At 48.2% G+C, this 18,679-nt stretch overlaps 1 protein-coding gene across 9 annotated transcripts in view; it reads left to right on the plus strand.

The window, feature by feature from the left end:
* SLC25A37 (solute carrier family 25 member 37) overlaps nt 1-18,185 on the plus strand; it is a 47,279-nt gene extending 29,094 nt beyond the window's left edge. For 4 of the 9 annotated variants that reach the window (XM_006069545.4, XM_025281872.3, XM_025281873.3 and 1 more), the window contains exons 2-4: nt 11,023-11,251; nt 13,430-13,486; nt 15,335-18,185. In XM_006069545.4, coding sequence (XP_006069607.1) covers nt 11,023-11,251; nt 13,430-13,486; nt 15,335-15,855 — 807 coding nt within the window. In that variant the 3' untranslated portion in view covers nt 15,856-18,185. Of the gene's footprint in view, nt 1-11,022; nt 11,252-11,323; nt 13,314-13,429; nt 13,487-15,334 lie in introns of those variants that run through there. The other 5 variants (XM_025281875.3, XM_025281876.3, XM_044940169.2 and 2 more) reach the window with 5 other exon arrangements.
* The last annotated feature ends 494 nt before the right edge of the window (nt 18,186-18,679 follow it).

An 18,679-nucleotide genomic window follows, 5' to 3' on the forward strand; every position in this document is an offset into this window, starting at 1 on the left:
GGTTATTATAAGATATTATTCCCTGTGTTATACAGTAGGTCTTTGTTATTTATCTATTTTATATATAGTAGTGTGTATCTGTTAATCCCAAACTCCTGATTTATCCCTCTCCTCCACTTTCCCCTTTGGGAACCATAAGTTTGTTTTCTATGTCTGTGAGTCTGTTTCTATTTTATAAGTCAATTCATCCATATTATTTTTTAGGTTCCACATGTTAGTGGTATCATCGCTTAATCCTTTTGTCTCTATAAATACCAGCACTTATTAAGTACACTTCTAGTGGGCCTGAAACGTGCAGGATTGTGTTCTGACGATGTGTGTGAATGACAGATGACCGGGGTCCTTCACAGTCCAGGCCCTGAGCTGTAGAGGCAGCAGATAATCAGGAGCATATGAGGCTGGTTGGTCTGATGAAAAGAGCGAGTGTGCCTTTGGTGAACATTGGGCCCCATGGGAAATAAGTGAAAAGGCAGCTTGGGCCTGAGGGTGTCCTCCCCTGTGTGTGAACCCACCCTCCCCCCACACTGGGGCCGCCTGAAACTCTGGGAGGTCTGAGCCTTCCCATAGGTGAGGCAGGGACAGTGATGCCTGATTTAGCCGGAAACGTGTTCCCACCCCCTCTCACCTCATTTTCTGTTCACCTTTTCTCCCTGGTTTTCCAGTGAGCTGACCCTTTGGCTGCTCCCATGTTGTTGTTGTTCAGTTGTTAAGTTGTGTCCGACTCTTTGTGACCCCATGGACTGCAACTTGCCAGGCTCCTCTGTCCTTCACTATCTCCCGGAGTTTTCTCAAACTCATGTCCATTGAGTCGGTGATGCCATCCAACCATCTCATCTTTGCCGCACCTTTCTCCTTTATTCCCAGCATCAGGGACTTTTCCTGATGAGTTGGCTCTTTGCATCAGGTGGCCAAGGTATTGGAGCTTCAGCTTCAGTGTCAGTCCTTCTCTGAATAATGAATATTCAGGGTTGATTTCCTTTAGGATTGACTTGTTTAATCTCCTTGCTGTCCACGGGACTCTCATGAGTCTTCTTCAGCATCACAATTTCAAAGCATCAGTTCTTCTTTGCTCAGATTTCCTTATGGTCCAACTCTCACATTCGAACATTACTACTAGAAAATCCATAGCTTTGACTGTCTGGACTTTCGTCAGCAAAATGATGTCTCCCATGTAGGGGTTCTCAACAGAGGCTTTCAGAATGCAAATGCCTGGACCTCCCCATATACCAACCCCCACATGCTTCTGATATGTATTCTCCCAACAGCCCCCTGTTTTTTGCAGGGTGTGGGAAGCAAGGAAGGGCTGCTTTAGAGGAGTCATTTTTCTCTTTCTGGTTCCTAAGTTTTCCTTTTGTTTAAAAAATAACATAAATAAAGTATATTCTCCTATGTATACACTTTTGCCAACTTGAGAGACATAAAAAGACACCATTTGGAATTTTGAACTTGGAAATATAACCCGGGTTCAATCCCTCGGTTGGAAAGATTCCTCTAGGAGGGTACGGCAACCCTCTCCAGTGTTCTTGCCTGGAGAATCCCATGGACAGAGGAGCCTGGCGGACTACAGTCCATAGGGTCCCAAAGAGTCGGACACGACTGAAGCGACTTAGCACACAGGCACGCACCTCAGATCATCAGGCATTAAGCCCTGGAGTTTGGGAACCCTGGTCTTACAGGATTTTCTATGTTGCTCCGATCCTGGTTCATGTGTGGGGAGTGATGCTGGCAGTATCCTCACGCCTGAGTTTTTATGATTTCTGCACATGTTTTCAAAGGGCCAGGGTGTGACTGTAGGGAGCATCACCAGGAGTCCATCCCCTGTAATGAATATAATAGGGCCACAGGTTCCGTCTGAGTCAGGACGCCGCTGTTTTGAACTCAAGTGCTGAAAGTTTTACTGTGCGTTAGTTCCCTTGATGTGGTTTGGGTTTCTTCATCTGCTGTACATGTCTCCTAAGGATTCTGGAAGGCGAGATAGGGCTTTCCAAGCCCTCGATGAGGTCTGTGGCTTTGCTCCGGAAGACAATCCTTTCCCCACAAAAAAGAAAAGCTAAAAAAATTAGAAAGTGCCCCAAAGAAGCCTTTCCCTCCTGGCCTGCGTGGGAACTGGCTGTTGGCTGCAGTCTGTGGCCCAGGCAGTTGTGCAAGGGGGCTGGGGCGTCCACAGCAGATAGATCCTACACATGGTGCCGTGGATGGACCGTGGGTAGAAATGGGCTGCAGGGGGAGGCCTTGCACCCATGGGTGGGTGGCTGAAGGGCTTAGAAAACAGGGAGAGGGTTGGGGGCGGGTCCTGAAGTCCAGCTTTGTGGTTTGTTGATGATGTCAGCACTACTTGGAAACATTTGGCAGATGGGAGGGAATTAAACTCACCAACTTGATTTCTAATGCTGAAACAGCCACTGGGCGGCAGATGCTAATATTGTTTGGCATTTTCCTAGCACTTCCTGGGTGCTTAAACCTTTTATCCTTTTTCCCGGAAGGCATCTGGAGCAGAGATTCCTGAGTGACCTTCTGGAGTGCAGCCTTCGTTCCTTTATGGGAGCAGTGCCCACTCATCATGTTTGTTCGTTCACACCATGAACTTGGAGCCCTGTGCACACCCCTCCCTGCCTGCCTCCCTATCACGCCTGCCTCCGAGGAGGAGCGTGGCAACTGCATTTGAACGGATGGATGGATAGATTTCCCATTATCTTTTTCTGGTCCCGGAAGTGCCGCATGTTAGGGGAAGTTTTCTTATTACTTGGTTTTTATTTTTCAGGGATTCAGAAAGAAATGTTGGGAATCCCCAGCTGTGTCCAGGTCAGGTGGACAACAATGGCTCAGAGATGCTGTGGGAGCTGGGGCCAGGCTGGGCTGTCTTTTGTGGGATATGCTGGGAGGTCCGAGGGCTCCCTCCCGGGTCCAACGTGTCCTCTTCTTCTCTGGGGGACACAGACCTGTGACTCTTGGGCAAGTCCCTCTCCCATTCTAGGCCACAGTCTCCCAGCAGAAAAGGTAGGTGCTAAGCCAGCTCTGCTTTCCACCCAGCACTTGAAGCCCATGTCATACGATCCTTGGAGCTCACCTGGGACAGAAGACACATTTTCCACTCCCTCCCTGCCCTCTCTATAAGCCAGCAGGCCTGCAAGGAGGGTTTTTCCTGTTCTGTCTTCTTGGGGGAGAATTTGAGGAAGGGGCTTGTCCCCTCCATTGCAGTCCTGCTGGCCATGATGGAGCCCATTCAATAAATACAGTATTTATATCATTGATGTGAGTCTTCCTGTAGAATTGATGTTCTAGTCCTTGGGACTGTGGGGGATGGGGGCAGTGGGTGGGGCCAGGCGGGGAGGGATGCTTGCTTAGATCAGATGCACTGAATGGCAAAACCAGTCTGCTAATCTTGGGTGCATGCTGAGTCACATCCGACTCTTTGGGACCCTGTGGGCTGTAGCCCACCAGGCTCCTCTGTCCTTGGGATTCTCCAGGCAAGAATACTGGAAGGGATTGCTATGCCCTTCTCCAAGGGGTCTTCCCAACCCAGGGATTGAACCTGTGTCTCCTGCATCTCCTGCACTGCAGGTGGATTCTTTTGAATCTGCCCTTTTGAGAGCAAAAGCAGTATGCAGATTGACATGGAGTAAAGCTCCCTCCCAAGCAGCACAGGGCTCTTCCTGCTCATTTGTCCCGCATCCCCCTTCTCAGGTCTGGTCTTCCAAGCTGTTCCCTGCTGCCTATTTTCTGCAGGGGCTCCCCAGGGGATCCTGCTAACCCCATGAGTGATCTCTGCACTTCCTGCTTCCAGGGTGTGTGCCCTTGGCCACAGCTGTGTTTTCTCAAGCGTATTCTGTAAGGTGCAGCCCATCATTCAGAGAGAAGAGGCTTCCATGGCCAAAGACAGATGTTGAAGTGCCTTGAAACAAAGCTCCACAGTCGACTTTCCTGCAGAACTTTCCAGAGTCCTGGACGCACTAATGTACATTATGAATTTCCAAGAGAGGAGAATTAAAAGGCAATGAATGGGTGTTTATGATATGGAAATAGGAGAGCTGGACAACTAGGCAGAAATTGAAACCCCAGGATGGGAATGGCAGTTGGTGAAATTCTGTTTCTGTTGTTTTATTTTTTAATTCTAATTTCTGCCTTCTCTCTCTGCCTCTTCATTCATTCATGTTATTTTTCCTTCTAGTCACCCTTACACCCTGCCTTTTTAAAAGATTGTGGTAAAATATGCATAACGTCAACTGTACCATCTTACCCATTTTTAAGTGTCCTATACAGTGGCGTTAAGTGCATTTATATTGTTGTGCTCCCATCACCACTATTCATCCACAGAACTCTATATCTTGCAAAACCCCAAATCCTACCCTTTACACAATAACTCCCCACATCCGCTCCCCCACCTCAACTCCTGACAGATCATCATTCTGCTGTCTGTCTGTATGAATTAGAGGTCTCTAGGACCTCAATAACCTCAGATATGCAGATGACACTACCCTTACGGCAGAAAGTGAAGAGGAACTAAAAAGCCTCTTGATGAAAGTGAAAGAGGAGAGTGAAAAAGTTGGCTTAAAGCTCAACATTCAGAAAATGAAGATCATGGCATCTGGTCCCATCACTTCATGGCAGATAGATGGGGAAACAGTGTCAGACTTTATTTTTGGGGGCTCCAAAATCACTGCAGATGGTGACTGCAGCTGTGAAATTAAAAGACGCTTACTCCTTGGAAGGAAAGTTATGACCAACCTAGACAGCATATTAAAAAGCAGAGACGTTACTTTGCCAACAAAGGTCTGTCTAGTCAATGCTATGGTTTTTCCAGTGGTCATATATGGATGTGAGAGTTGGACTGTGAAGAAAGCTGAGTGCCGAAGAATCGATGCTTTTGAACTGTGGTGTTGGAGAAGACTCTTGAGAGTCCCTTGGACTGCAAGGAGATCCAACCAGTCCATCCTATAGGAGATCAGTCCTTGGGTGTTCATTGGAAGGACTGATGCTGAGGCCAAAACTCCAATGATTTGGCCACCTCATGCGAAGAGTTGACTCATTGGAAAAGACCCTGATGCTGGGAGGGATTGGGGGCAGGAAGAGAGGGGGATGACATGGGATGAGATGGCTGGATGGCATCACCGACTCGATGGACATGGGTTTGGGTGAACTCCGGGAGTTGGTGATGGACAGGGAGGCCTGGCGTGCTGCGATTCATGGGGTTCCAAAGAGTCAGACACGACTGAGCGACTGAACTGAACTGAACTGAGGACCTCATATAAGTGGAATCATACACTATTTGTCTTTTGGTGACTGGCTTATTTCGCTTAGCATCATGTCCTCAGAGTTCACCCATGTTGTAGCATGTGTCAGGTTTTCCAGGTGATGCCAGTGGTGAAAACTCTGTCTGCCAGTGCAGGAGACACTAGAGACATAGGTTTGATCCCTGGATTGGGAAGATGCCCTGGAGGAGGGCATGGCAACCCACTCTAACATTCTTGGCTGGAGAATCCCAAGGACAGAGGAGCCTGGTGGGCTATAGTCCGTGGGGTTGCAGAGTCGGACGGACAGGACAGATTGAGCACAGTAACACGTGTCACAATTTCCTCCTTTTTTAAGATAAATAAAATTCTACTGTGTGGGTGGAATTCTGTTTATCCATTCTGTTTATCACATTCTGTTTATCCATTCATCCATTGATGGACACTTGGGTGGTTCCCTCTCACACGTAACTTTTTCTCCTTCTCTGGCCGACAGGTAGATAGAAAATGCTGTGCCCTCATTGGTACATTTTATAGGCAGAGTCACAGAAAAAGAAAAAAAAAAAAAAGGCTACACTGATTATCTCCTCTCTGGCTTCAGTCCTTGCCGCCTCACTTTCCTCTGCCCACCTTGAGCTTCTCTCAGTCTGTCTTCTGAGACTGCTTTCCTGATCTTATGTAAATGGTTATTCTTCCCTTATCTGGTACTTTGCCCATTTATTTCCTCGCTGTCTCCTGGTGCCTGACACTGAGTGGGTGCCCCCTGCAGGCAGATTGGAGAAGTGAAGGTGCCTCAGGACTTAGGAGGCCCTGGATTCAAGCCTGGCTGTGGGGAGTTGACATGGGCTGAGGGCTTCCCTGGGTCCTCAGTGCTCATGGGCCACTTGCTTCTGTTCTGGGTATGGCTTATTGAATGTGCCCTCTCCTTGAGTAGTCCAACACCCGAGGACAGAGAAGTCCAATGAGTGTGCAGACACCCAGCTGGCCTTTTATAGAAGGATGGTTGAACCCACCTGCCAATGCAGGAGATGCTGTTTCGATCCATGGTCAGAAAGATTCCCTGGAAAAGGAAATGGCAACCTATTCCCGTATTCTTGCCTGGGAAATCACAGGGACAGAGCCCGGTGGACTGTAATCCACGGGGTTCCAAAGAGTCAGACACGACTAAGTGACTAAACACACAGACACACACACGCGTGTGTGTGTGTGTGTGTGTGTGTGTGTATGAAACCTGAGTCACCTTGTTGGACACCTGAAACTAACCTCACATTGTAAATCAACTACACTTCAATTAAAAAAGTTTTGGGTCAATTCATGTTGGGGTGATGCCCAGATATTTCTAGACATTTCCCAGGTGATTTTGATAATTAGCCCCTGTTCTGATCCTTCCCTTCATTTCTCAGTTGAAGACTCTGGGGACCAGAGAGACAGATGCCACAGCCAAGGCCACTGGCCTTGGACCAGGATCCCTTCTCTCGGCTCCTCACTGCGGTGCTGTGTGTTTTCTCACATGGCCACACCCTTGCTTGCCAGGGTCTGCTGGGACTGAGAAAGGCCATCCTCCGTACGCTGGTCTTGCCACCCAGGCTAGAAATCGTGAGGGAGGAGGCTTGCGCCGCTGCTGCAGACCTTCACCAAGGCGGGTCTCTCCTCTGGGAGTGGGCATGGCAGGAGCCACTTCTTATTGACAGGCTCCAGCTAAGTCCCCAGGGACAGCCTGCTTCTGCTCCCTTGTGGTTCAGAGGCTCACATTCTGGGCTTGAGAAATGCAGCCAAAGAGGATTTTTCATTAATGAGGAAAGCTCTAGATATAAACGGTGATGGGAGGGACAGGTAATTCCGGGAAAGTGTGCTTGTATTTAGGGGCGGTAAGAGACATAGAACTGCTTTACCCTCCTTGGTATCTGAAGTTGCTGGTGTGTTTGTTTGCTTATCTGTACATTTAACAAATATTTATTGCCCCCCTACTTCCACAGGTGGTGCTAGTGGTAAAGAACCAACCTGCTAATGCAGGTGATAGGGGTTTGATCCCTAGTTTGGGACGATCCCCTGGAGAAGGAAACAGCAACCCACTCCAATATTCTTGCCTGGAGAATCCCACGGACAGAGCAGCCTGGTAGGCTACAGTCCATGGGGTCACAGAGAGTCGGACACAACTTAGTGACTAAACTATATATTAATTTATATAGTGACAACAACTATATATATATATATATATATATATATATAAAAAACTGAAATGACTTAGCACGCACGCACCCCATGATTAGACACTATAATAGGCGTTAGAGTGTGCTGTGACTCAGAGACAACCCCGCCTCCATGGAACTTTCTGGAACTCAGTGGAATGTTCTGGAAGTCTATGCACAAGAACCATATTACTTAGCCTCTTGAACGAATCCCTTATTGTCTTTAACCAGAAGGATAGGAATAGGCATTTAATTTTCTCAGCCATTCTCTAGAAAGAGGAAGCTGAGGCTTAGAGAGGTTGTCCAGGGTCACACCATAAGTGATAAGATCAGTTCTGTCTGATAGCAGGGCTTGCCTTCTGGGCCACCTGGTTGTACCACCTCCTGCCTCAGGCTCCTGGTTTTTATCAGAGCAGTGATCAGAAAAGGCCATGGGAAGTAGGAAGCTTCATTTGCTGTAAAACTCGAGAAATTTCAAATTTCCTTTAGAATTGAATGCTAGAGAATCTCTGCCGTCCCTGAAACACCATATCTTCCTCTTCCAAGGATGGCACTTTGCATTTCATGTACATTATTGGCTCCCGCCTGCAGTGCACTTTAGAGCAAAGCCTGGGTTTTGAGTCATCTACCGCCCTGGTTGGCACACACTCCCACTTCTTTGTTTATACTGTGTCCACCATTATTGCATGCGTGTGTGTGTAAGCTCAGTCGTGTCTGACTCTTTGCGACCCCATGGACTGTAGCCCATCAGGCTCCTCTGTCCATGAGATTTCTCAGGCAAGAATACTGGAGTGGGTTGCTATTTCCGTCTCCAGGGGATCTTTCCAACTCAGGGATTGAACTTGGGTCTCCTGCATTGGCAGGCAGATTCTTTACCAACTGCACCACCTGGGAAGCCTTTTGAAATGCGTTGGAGTAAAAACTCAGTTAAAAAGATACAGAGACGCTGACCCCGTCCAGTCTACCCTGGGAACGTGGGGCCCAAGTGTCTGGTGGCTTCTTCTGATTAGTTCAGAGGCATTTTCACTAGTCTGTGGTAGAAAAAAAGGAGAGAGAACTAGTATTTATTAAAACTAAATTCAACTTAAAGACCAATTTGGTAATCAGAAGTAGTCTTGACTTTTTTTTTTTTTTTTTGAAGCATTAAAATTGTCTTGGGACTTTCCTAGCAGTCCAGTGGTTACAACTTTGCACTTACACTGGAGGGGGCAAGGGTTCAATCCCTGGTCGGGGAATTAAGATCCCTCAGGCCATGCAGCATAGCCAGAATAAAAAGAGTTCTCTCTTTTAGGAAATGATTATAAAACAGGGCAGTGGTGCTTGTTGCTTATATTGCTATTATGTTCATATCCTTTCTTGGCAAAATGAAAATTTGCCTATGGTGTGCCCATTTTCTTTGTGGTTTTACTAGCTGGCAAAATCCTGTCTGAAAATGACCACCAGTTTGGTTTTCACATTGTTCCTCTGAGCCCCAGGGTTCCTGGGGCAGGGGTGTGGATTTTGGCTTGGGGAGTGAGAGGAGGGCTCAGAGCATTTTGTCTAATTTACAGTCAGAGGCTCTTCTCTTTTATAGATTAGTTTCTGTATGATTTTGTCTGGAGGTTGAAGGGTATTCCTACCAAAGTTTGGAGATGCTCTAGTCTAGACTGTGCATGTGTTTGGGGGAGAGGAGTAGGGGAGAGAATGCTGCTTTTGCAGGACTGAGCCGGTGATCTTTGTCCATAAATATTTCTTACCTGCTGTACTGGTCAGGGCTCTTCAGAGAAACAGAGCCAATGGGGGGTGTGTGTGTGTGTGTGTGTGTGTGCATGCATGTGTGTGTGAGAGAGAGTTGGTTCACATGATTGTGGAGACTGGCAAGTACAAAATCAGTGGGACAGGCCAGCTGGGGACTCAGGGATGTGTTGATGTTATAACCAAAGATTAGAAGCAAAATTCTTTCTTCCTGGGGGACATCAGGGTTTGGTCTTTTTACCCTCTTCAGGCCTTCACCTGATTGAGCGAGGCCCACCCATGCAGTGGCAGGTAATCTGCTTTATTCAGAGTCTGCTACTGCTAAGTCACGTCAGTCGTTTCTGACTCTGTGCGACCCCATAGACGGCAGCCCACCAGGCTTCGCTGTCCCTGGGATTCTTCTCCAGGCAGGAACACTGGAGTGGGTCACCACTGCCTTCTCCGTATTCAGAGTCTACTGACTTCAAATGTTAATCTCATCTATAAAGTGATGTTAATCTCATCTATAAAATGTTGCTTCACAGCAGCACGTTTGACTGTAGTTGGAGCCAGCCTGAGTACTATGACCTTGCCAGGTTGTTGACATATAAGATTAACCATCACACCTACTCAAGTGCCTGGGGGGTATGATGGGGATGACAGAAATGGGGAAGGCTGGTCTCTGCCTCCAGGAAAAAATTAACACATTATTGACCAGTGTGATGTGAGAGAGAGTTGGTTCACATGATTGTGGAGACTGGCAAGTACAAAATCAGTGGGACAGGCCAGCAGGGGACTCAGGGAGGCGTTGATGTTAAAACATGTATTAACTCCACAGGCATTAGTTTTTGCAAAAATCCCCCGGTCTTTAATGTGTTAAGAACATGACCATATATTTCAGTGCTAACTTGTAATGATGAAATGTAAAAAGTATTTAGAGGAGATGAGGGGGCGAGGGATGGAGGATTCCAAGGAGATTTATGGTTGAGGCTGAACAGGAACTTTAACAGCACAGAGGACTTAGATAAGTGAGGACACAGAAGTCTTGAGAACCAAGTGGGAACCCTTGGATAATAATAATACTTCTATTTGACTAGGTCTCTGAGTTTATCGCCACCTTCCCTGGTGGCTCAGATGGTAAAGCATCTGCCCACAATGCAGGGGACCAGGGTTCAATCCCTGAGTCTCTCCAGGAAGCTCCCCTGGAGAAGGAAATGGCTACCCACTCCAGTATTCTTATCTGGGAAATCCCATGGACAGAGGAGCCTGGTGGGCTACAGTCCATGGAGTTGCAAAGAGTTGGACATGACCAAGCGACTAACAGCGCTGAATTTCTTAAGAGTTTTCAGACCCATTGTTTCATTTGATGCTTGCAGCAACCTTGTTTTTTTCGTTGAGGCTCCCAAGGCCCAGAGAGGTTAAGGGATTCATCAGAAGTCACACAGCTTGCCTGGAGGAGGGCGTGGCAACCCACTCTAGTATTCTTGCCTGGAGAATCCTGTGGACAGAGGAGCCTGGTGGGCTATAATCCATGAGGTCACAAAGAGTTGGACACAACTGAAGTAGCTTGGCATGCACGCACTCACACAGCTTGCCAGTGTCTGGGCACGTCTTTCTACTCCAAATCCTGCCCCTCATCGTTTACTCGCTTTGTTGGGTATAATGAAATCCATGTGAGTTTGTGTATGTGGGTGTGTGTGAGTGCATGTGTATGTGTGTGCAGGGGTAGAGGATTACTCCAGGAAGGAGAAGAATAAAAGTTATCTTCACTCAGAAACCCTGTGAAACTATAAAAAATCGACCTGTTTTTCTCTCCCTCTCTCCCTAGATCTTCCTTTCCCTGTTGACCAGCTTCATTAATCCCTCTCTCTCCTTTTGTCGCCCTCCCCCAGACACGAATGCAGAGTCTGAATCCAGATCCCAAAGCCCATTACACAAGTGTCTACGGAGCCCTCAAGAAAATCATACGGACTGAAGGCTTCTGGAGACCCTTGCGAGGCCTCAACGTGATGATGATGGGCGCGGGGCCAGCCCACGCCATGTACTTTGCCTGCTACGAAAACATGAAAAGGACTTTAAATGCCGTTTTCCACCACCAGGGGAACAGCCACCTAGCCAACGGTATTTGCAAGCGTTTGTCTGGAGTTAGAAAGGTCTCTCCTTCAACAGACCCTTCCCCAGGGTTCTCCTCCCTGTGACCCAGCTGCCTGACGCCTCATCTCCGCCACGCTTGCTTACGAACCAAGGACTTATGTGTGTGCACACACACCCAGACATACGCGCACACACCCACACAGACACACACACACGCACGCGCGCTTTTTTTTTTCTTTCCCCTCCTTCGCTTTCTGAAGCCTGGGGAGAATCAGTGACAGAGGTGTTTCATTGTTGAGTGGGTTTTGCCTTTTTGCTTTTTTTTTTTTTTAACATTCAAAAGCAATTAATGATCAGATCTAGGGGAAAAAAAAAACACCCTGAATAGGAACAAAACTTTTGAATGCTGGATTCCAAAAAAAAAAGTTATGTGGACAGCTTCTTTGAGACTATTTAAAAACTGACCCAACAGGTCTCTACAGCATCAAGATCTAACTAAGCTTTACAAGGTCAAGAAGTTTTATGGCTGATGAAGGATTTGCTCCTGCGCAAAGGACCTTTCCCTCCTAAACTTCGAGGGATCTGGGAGTTTCACCCCCAGTCTCTTCCGTTTGTTGCATCTCTCTGCAAGCAAGGGCTGAAATAGTTTTCTTTTGTTCTGAGGGAGCCAGGCGGGCGGTGGGGCGGAAGGGGGAGTGAGTTGGCCACAGGCAACTGTTACGTAGGCTTGGCTTACTGGGTTCGGCTCCTGTGGGTTTGGTTCTGGTTGGTTTCTGTTTAGGTCTGGAGTGCAACTCTGGCTGGTGGCACCAGGAGTCTTTAACAAATTTATTTTTCAGCAGCAAAGAGGTAGATGTAACTGGCAGAGCAACTTTTTTTAGCACCTTCTCCAAAGCATCCTTCCCATCAGCAAATGTTGGTAAAAATGACTCCATCTGGCTGGTTGGCAGACAGTTATTTTGCTTTTTAAAAATTGGCTCCTACTTCCATTTGTCCAAACGGTCGCCAAGATCTCCAGTCTTGATATCTCCAAGTTCATGGTCTCAGGGCCCCACTTTTGCTAAAACTGCCTCTTTAGCTCCTTGGCGCCTGGACCCCTTGGAGGCGAGTTTATGTTTATGTCAAGGTCTGCCTAGCGCAGTTACCGCTTCACTGTGGTGTGCTCTGGTTGCATTCTGATCTTTACGTGTGTGTGGAGGAGGGAGGGGGTTACATAAGCATTTCTGAAGCTTTAGCTTGTGTCCTTCATTTCTCCCACTTTCCAGCGGTTTTCTTGATTATTGGGCAGTGTGACCTACAGAGAGAGGAAACCCAGAATCAAAAGCAAAATTCCAGGCCGGAATCTGGCTTTTGAAGCCAGGCCAGAGGAGACCTGGGCTTGGTTGTCCCTGAGACATGAGACATGGCCGTCCCTGAGACATGTCATCGCTTTGCAAACTAACCCGGGTAATCTGCCTTCGGCAGGTCTTCTGAGCCTTTTCCCCTTGGCCATTTGCTTTAAAAAACAAACAAACAAACAAACCTGGATTTCACCAAGTAATTTTCTTAAAGCTGTCTCTTTTTTTCCCCCTCCTGTGTGTATGTCATTGTTGTTTAATTGGTAAATCATGTCCCACTCTGGGGCCCCATGGACTGTAGCTCACCAGTCTCCTCTTTCCATGGGATTCTCCAGGCAAGAATACTGGAGTGGGTTGCTATTTCCTCCTCTAGGGGATATTCCCAACCCAGGGATTGAACTGGCGTCTCCTGCATTGCAGGTGGATTCTTTACCACTGAGCCACCTGCAAAGCCCCTCTGCTTGTATACATGATATCTCCTTCGATTGCCCCAGTTTAAGGGCACAGTGAGTTAATCTATTGACAAAGGCCAGGGATGAGAAAGAATTAAAATTTCAGTGGTGGAAAAAGCCACCAAAGTGTGGTTTTCGGTAACATCCCATGTTGGCAGGCTAGCCTTTTCCTAGGGAAAATGAGGTTTCTGCCGAATTGAAATGTGTGTAACGGTGTCTGTGTTACCTTCTCCATTTTTATCTAGGATTTTCCATGATTGCTTTAGGATTTCAGGAGTTGGTGCTCACCTGGGTGGACGGGTAATGAGTTTTGCTTCTTGGAAAGCCAGGTCCAGGGTTCTGTCTGAGTTTACGTTCCAGGAACTTCCTGAGAAGCCCCGGTCCCAGAGGGTAATTTTCTGGAGTTTGTTTTACAGGGATAGCTGGGAGCATGGCCACCCTGCTTCACGACGCAGTCATGAATCCAGCAGAAGGTAATGTTTCATGGTCCCAGGGAGAGGCAGCAGGGCCTGTGCAGAGGGGCAGGAGCAGAAGTGGGGGGTGGGGCAGCAGGTTGGGCAAGGGGACTCCTGGCCCCAGTCAGAAGACGCAGGAGAATTCTTGACCATGTTCTCAAAGGCCTTGAGAAGGGATGTGAGCATTTAAGCTCTGGGATTCCTGTTCGCTTAAACAGAGCTTCTCAGGGTGGGATCCGTGGACCAGTAGCATCTGTGCCTCCTGGGAGCATGTTAAAATGCTGATCACAGATCCCACTCCAGACCTACTAAGTCAGTAGACTTGCTTAACAGGTTCTCCTGGTGGTTCTTTTATATGCTGTTGTACTACTCTGAAACCTGTGTGTGCTCACACGTGCACACACACAAACACACACCCTCCTGGCCCTTGTTCACTGTTACCAAGCGTAGACAGATTTAGAAGAAACTTGTCAGAGCTCATCCATTAGGGGTTATGTTCAATTTGCTTTGTTAAAAGACATTTGAAATTATTACGGAAAATTTCCAACAGGCAGATGTAGGGAGAAGAGTATGGTGAGCCCCTCCCCCCGCCATGCATGCATCATTCTACTTCATAAATTAACATTTGGCCACTTTATTGTATCTGTCTCCTCTCACTTTACCTTTTTTTTTCCCCTTCGAATTTTGCGAGCATTATAAAACAATTCTTAGCTGTGCAGATGGGTTCTGTTGGCTTTTTCTATAGCCTCATATCCTTAGCGAGCTCGGGTCTGAGTAGGAAGGGGTTTTTGGACCTGGTGCCGAGCATAGTTTCAGCTGGGTTAGTCTCTCTGTAAGATGTTGGCCTCTCTCCTGCTTCCTTTCTCACCTGAAAACAGTCCCTTGCCAGAAGGGAGAATCAGAGGTTAAAAAGTGCAACATCTTAAGTATTGTAAGTTTGGTTTTGTCTTTTAAGGTTACAGTTTATCTGCTCTCAGCTGCCTCCCATGCCCCATCAGACAGGAAATGTGTTCTGACCTTCCAGGACATAAGGGGTCAGATGGGGAGGCAGGCTGCTGCTTCTGTGGGTTTAAGGTGATTCAGAGTCAATGACCAGTTAGTTAGCCCATGTCAACTGGGCAAGAGTTTTATTTCAATTTTTTTTTCAGGGGATTAAAAAAAAAAAAATGAAGTTCAACTCTCCTTTTCTCCTTGACATTATATCTTTATTCCTTTAGAATTAAAGCACACTGTATGTGTTTATCTTGCAGTGCTTGGAGACAATTAAAATTCTAAGCCTAAGGGACCACAGTATTTGTCCTTTGAACCACCAGTTACTTTTGTATTAACAAAGCCTGAGTCCTCATTGGAGTTTGTCATCGAACTTGAGCTAACATCATTCGAGTGTCTCTTTCTAGAGCACTGAGACCCAGAAGCTAAAAACGCTGTCAGCGGGGTGGAGACCACTGAGAATAAAAGACAGGCCATGTGTCCAGTAGACATAGTGGGACAGAGGAGGGCAAAGGAGCCAGGAAGCAGGATTGAAATCCCCGGCGTGTGAGATGCCCAAGGCAGCCAGGACCTGGGGGATCAGCTCGGGGAATCTGAAGTGGCTGCCTGGTGTGGGGGCCACCTGAACCGAGTCAGGCAGGAGAAACATCAAGAAAGAGCCACATCCTGGCTCCTGGCACTGGGTCCCGGAGGCATGTGTTGAAACTGGGATGGCCCGGAGCTGGCCCCCTGGCGGTTTCTTGGGCTGGGGCTGGGTGTGTGTGCTAGCTGTCCATGCCCATGTCTAAACTTGCTTGTTTCTCTTTATGGCTTGGCTTCCCATCTCACTCCGACCTGGGGTGGGGCCAAACCCAACCCCCCGCGGCCCGACCACAGTCGTGAAGCAACGCATGCAGATGTACAACTCGCCGCACCGGTCGGCCCTCAGCTGCATCCGGACAGTGTGGGGGACGGAGGGCTTGGGGGCCTTCTATCGGAGTTACACCACGCAGCTGACCATGAACATTCCCTTCCAGTCCATCCACTTCATCACCTACGAGTTCCTGCAGGAGCAGATCAACCCCTACCGGGGCTACAATCCGCAGTCCCACATCATCTCAGGTGGGCTGGCCGGGGCCCTGGCTGCCGCCGCCACCACCCCCCTGGACGTCTGTAAGACCCTCCTCAACACTCAGGAGAACATGGCCCTCAACCTGGCCAACATCAGCGGCCGGCTGTCGGGCATGGCCAATGCCTTCCGGACGGTGTATCAGCTCAACGGCCTGCCCGGGTACTTCAAAGGTGTGCAGGCCCGGGTCATCTACCAGATGCCATCCACCGCCATCTCTTGGTCTGTCTATGAGTTCTTCAAGTACTTCCTCACCAAACACAAGCTGGAGAATCGAACTCCCTACTAAAGGAACGGGCTGTGGGAAGCGACGCCGGCAACTTTGATTGTGCAAAGGCTTTCTCCCTGCCTGCGCCCACTCCCCTGCCCTCACACCAAGATTATTGGGGCACGGGGTTGGCAGGAGGGGCCTTCCGCACTCCCTGACCCCTTCTTAGAAGGAGGAGAGGACAGGACAGCAGCTTACCCGATGGCCATCTGCTGGGACATACCAGGTGATAGCAGATGAGGGCAAGACCGGCAGGGGAGCGAGAAATTGCTATTTCTCTTCCTCCCCACCCCAAGAGCGATGTAGCTTTTCCTTCAGTGTAGCATCTCCTCCCCTAGAATCGTCCGTAGATTACACAGGAGGGAAGAACGTGTGCAGTGACTGAAAACATTAAACAGGAAACAAAAAGTTATGTATATAAAAGTTCCAGTATACAGTATAAAATAGATGGATAATGTTTATCCTTTATTTTTCTATGTAGAAGTTTTTGAATTTGAGTATGTGCCTGTGTGTGTGTACAAGCAAGTGTTACAGCTGAGAATATAAAGCTGTTTAAAAAAAAATAGAGGGGCTGAGTTTTTCCATTAGGTTAAGTCACAGGGCACCAAAGTAGTACATTGCTCCATGTGGCCTAAAATTGTGTTAAGCTCCCCATGAAAGTTCCACTTGAATGTAAAATAATAAGTATAAGGTTTATATTTTGAATTTCTCTTTTCATAGGGGAAAAAGGTACGTTGAAAAAAAATAATACTTTTAGCTACTTTTTTTTTTAATCCTTATTCAATCAGTCACCGTCATGTGCCTTTTCCCTTTGTCTTTTGCTGGAAATTCCAGGACCAAAGATCTGACCTGGGGCTTTTCCTCTAGCTGTGAGCTCATCCCCCGCCACACACACACATACTGGGCGGCAAGCATGGCTCATGGTGGAGCACGGTGGCCCCAATGGAGTTAGGGTGGGTGGTCTTACTAAAACCATTTCCTTCCCTTTGGGTGACGTGAATGTACGCCTCACAGGGGCTAGCACTTAGAAGCCCTTGAAATGCCAGTGCTTGGCTACTTGTTGGGCAGGCAAATGGGATCAATCCTACCTTGATCCTTGGACTTCATTCTCCATCCACATTTTAACCCAGGCACTTCAGGTATTCTTGTCTGTGTGTGTGTTGGATTCAGTCCTGATCTGTGTTTCCCTGTGCAGTTTTAGGGATTTTAAGAAACACAGGCAGTGTATCTACGACATTTATGTTTCCCCTGCCCATCACGAATGTCTCCCTTAAAAAGCCTCTCGCTGCCCAGGTTCCCCTAGCAGCTGCTGAAAGGACCTGGGCCCTCGTGCACAGTCAGGATGCCTCTTGAACCATCTTGAACCTCGTGTGGTACATGCCACCTGGGGACATGCCGCCTTGTTTTCTGAAATGGCACATCTGAGCCAGATTATCCCTGGGAGCAAATGCAAGCCTGTTTCCTTCAGCTATGCCTTCCCAGGCCTCTCTCCAAGACCTAGTGGCTTCGCAGTTTTCTTTTAAAATGAGTAGGAAGCAAGTGTGTGTTTTCGTTCTGACCCAGCCTGGTCCTGACCTTGACCTTTGGCCCTTCACCTTGGGCAGGGTCCATGTTGTGCATTGTCACCGGGCTCAGACCCGGGTTCCTTGGGGTGTTCTCATTCTCAGGAAGAACTCGGATGGTCCTGGGACATCAGCATCTTGAGACCTTGCACGCTGTGCCTCCCAGGATAGTTTGCAGGTTATGGACAGCAGAGACCCACGTCAGACAGCTCCCACACGTGCCCGATGAACAGGGTCTTCTCCTGGGCTGGGAGGTTTGACTGCTGACCTGTCGCCTCTCAGAGGTAGCCCCCACCCCCATCTCCCCAGTGGAAGTCTGTTGCAACAAGCTTCCGTCCCACTCAGGGATGCAAAATGCCCATGGAGATCAAGCTGCTAGGGGAAGTGTTTACGTCTCTCTAAACATACCCCTAAACATACTCTCTGTTCGTGTTAACGTTAGGCAATGGAAGAAAGACCAGGTCGAATTCTGAAATAATTATTCAGCCTCCCCTCCTTGTCCACTTTATACACCACCGTGCTGCAGAATCTTCCTTATTAAGGATGAGTGTGCCTGTTGAATACAAATGTACTGCTGCTGCTTAACCTGCGAGATGCATGGTGTATGTTACCGTGCTGGGCCAGTGTCGTTTCTTAAATGCCCATCGTAAATATCATGGTTTCTGCCTCTCAAGTCATCGCAACTCTTGGAAGAAGGGGAGAAAAGTGTGATTCTGTGTGGGGATGTTTCTGATGTGCTGCTACAGTTGTGACACTGGAGCTATGGAAAATAAAGCCTTGATCTTTGAAGTGTCGTGGGCTCTGTGGTAGGGATGTGGACGTGAGAGGGAAGTGCATGGAGAAAAGGAACCTAACTCATGGGATTTGTGCCTCCTGCAGTCTCGTGCATTAAGGACCAGGCTCTATGGCTTAGATGGAGAGTACCCTTCAGCCCACTTATCAAAACTGAAGCAGGTGGCCGACTTGGCCAGCCCAGAGATGGTCCAGTGAGAGGCCCAGGGAATGGCTGGGAGCATCCTTGGGTTTTGCTCAGCTCTGCTGGCAGCTCTTCTATCTTTGTGGGACCACGAGGTTGAGAGGCTGATGGTACCTGCGATGCCCAACCCTCCTGCCTGCTACATTCATGCCTATCTTCTCTGGCTCTCTCTCTTCCTTCTTCCCTTTGGGCATGTGCTAAGTCACTTCAGTCGTGTCTGACTCTTTGCGACCCTGTGTACTGTAGCCCACCAGGCTCCTCTGTCCATGGGATTCTCCAGGCAATAATGCTGGAGTGGATGGTCATG

This window comes from Bubalus bubalis, chromosome 3 (assembly GCF_019923935.1).
Source record: "Bubalus bubalis isolate 160015118507 breed Murrah chromosome 3, NDDB_SH_1, whole genome shotgun sequence".
Classification (NCBI taxonomy): Eukaryota; Metazoa; Chordata; class Mammalia; order Artiodactyla; family Bovidae; genus Bubalus; species Bubalus bubalis.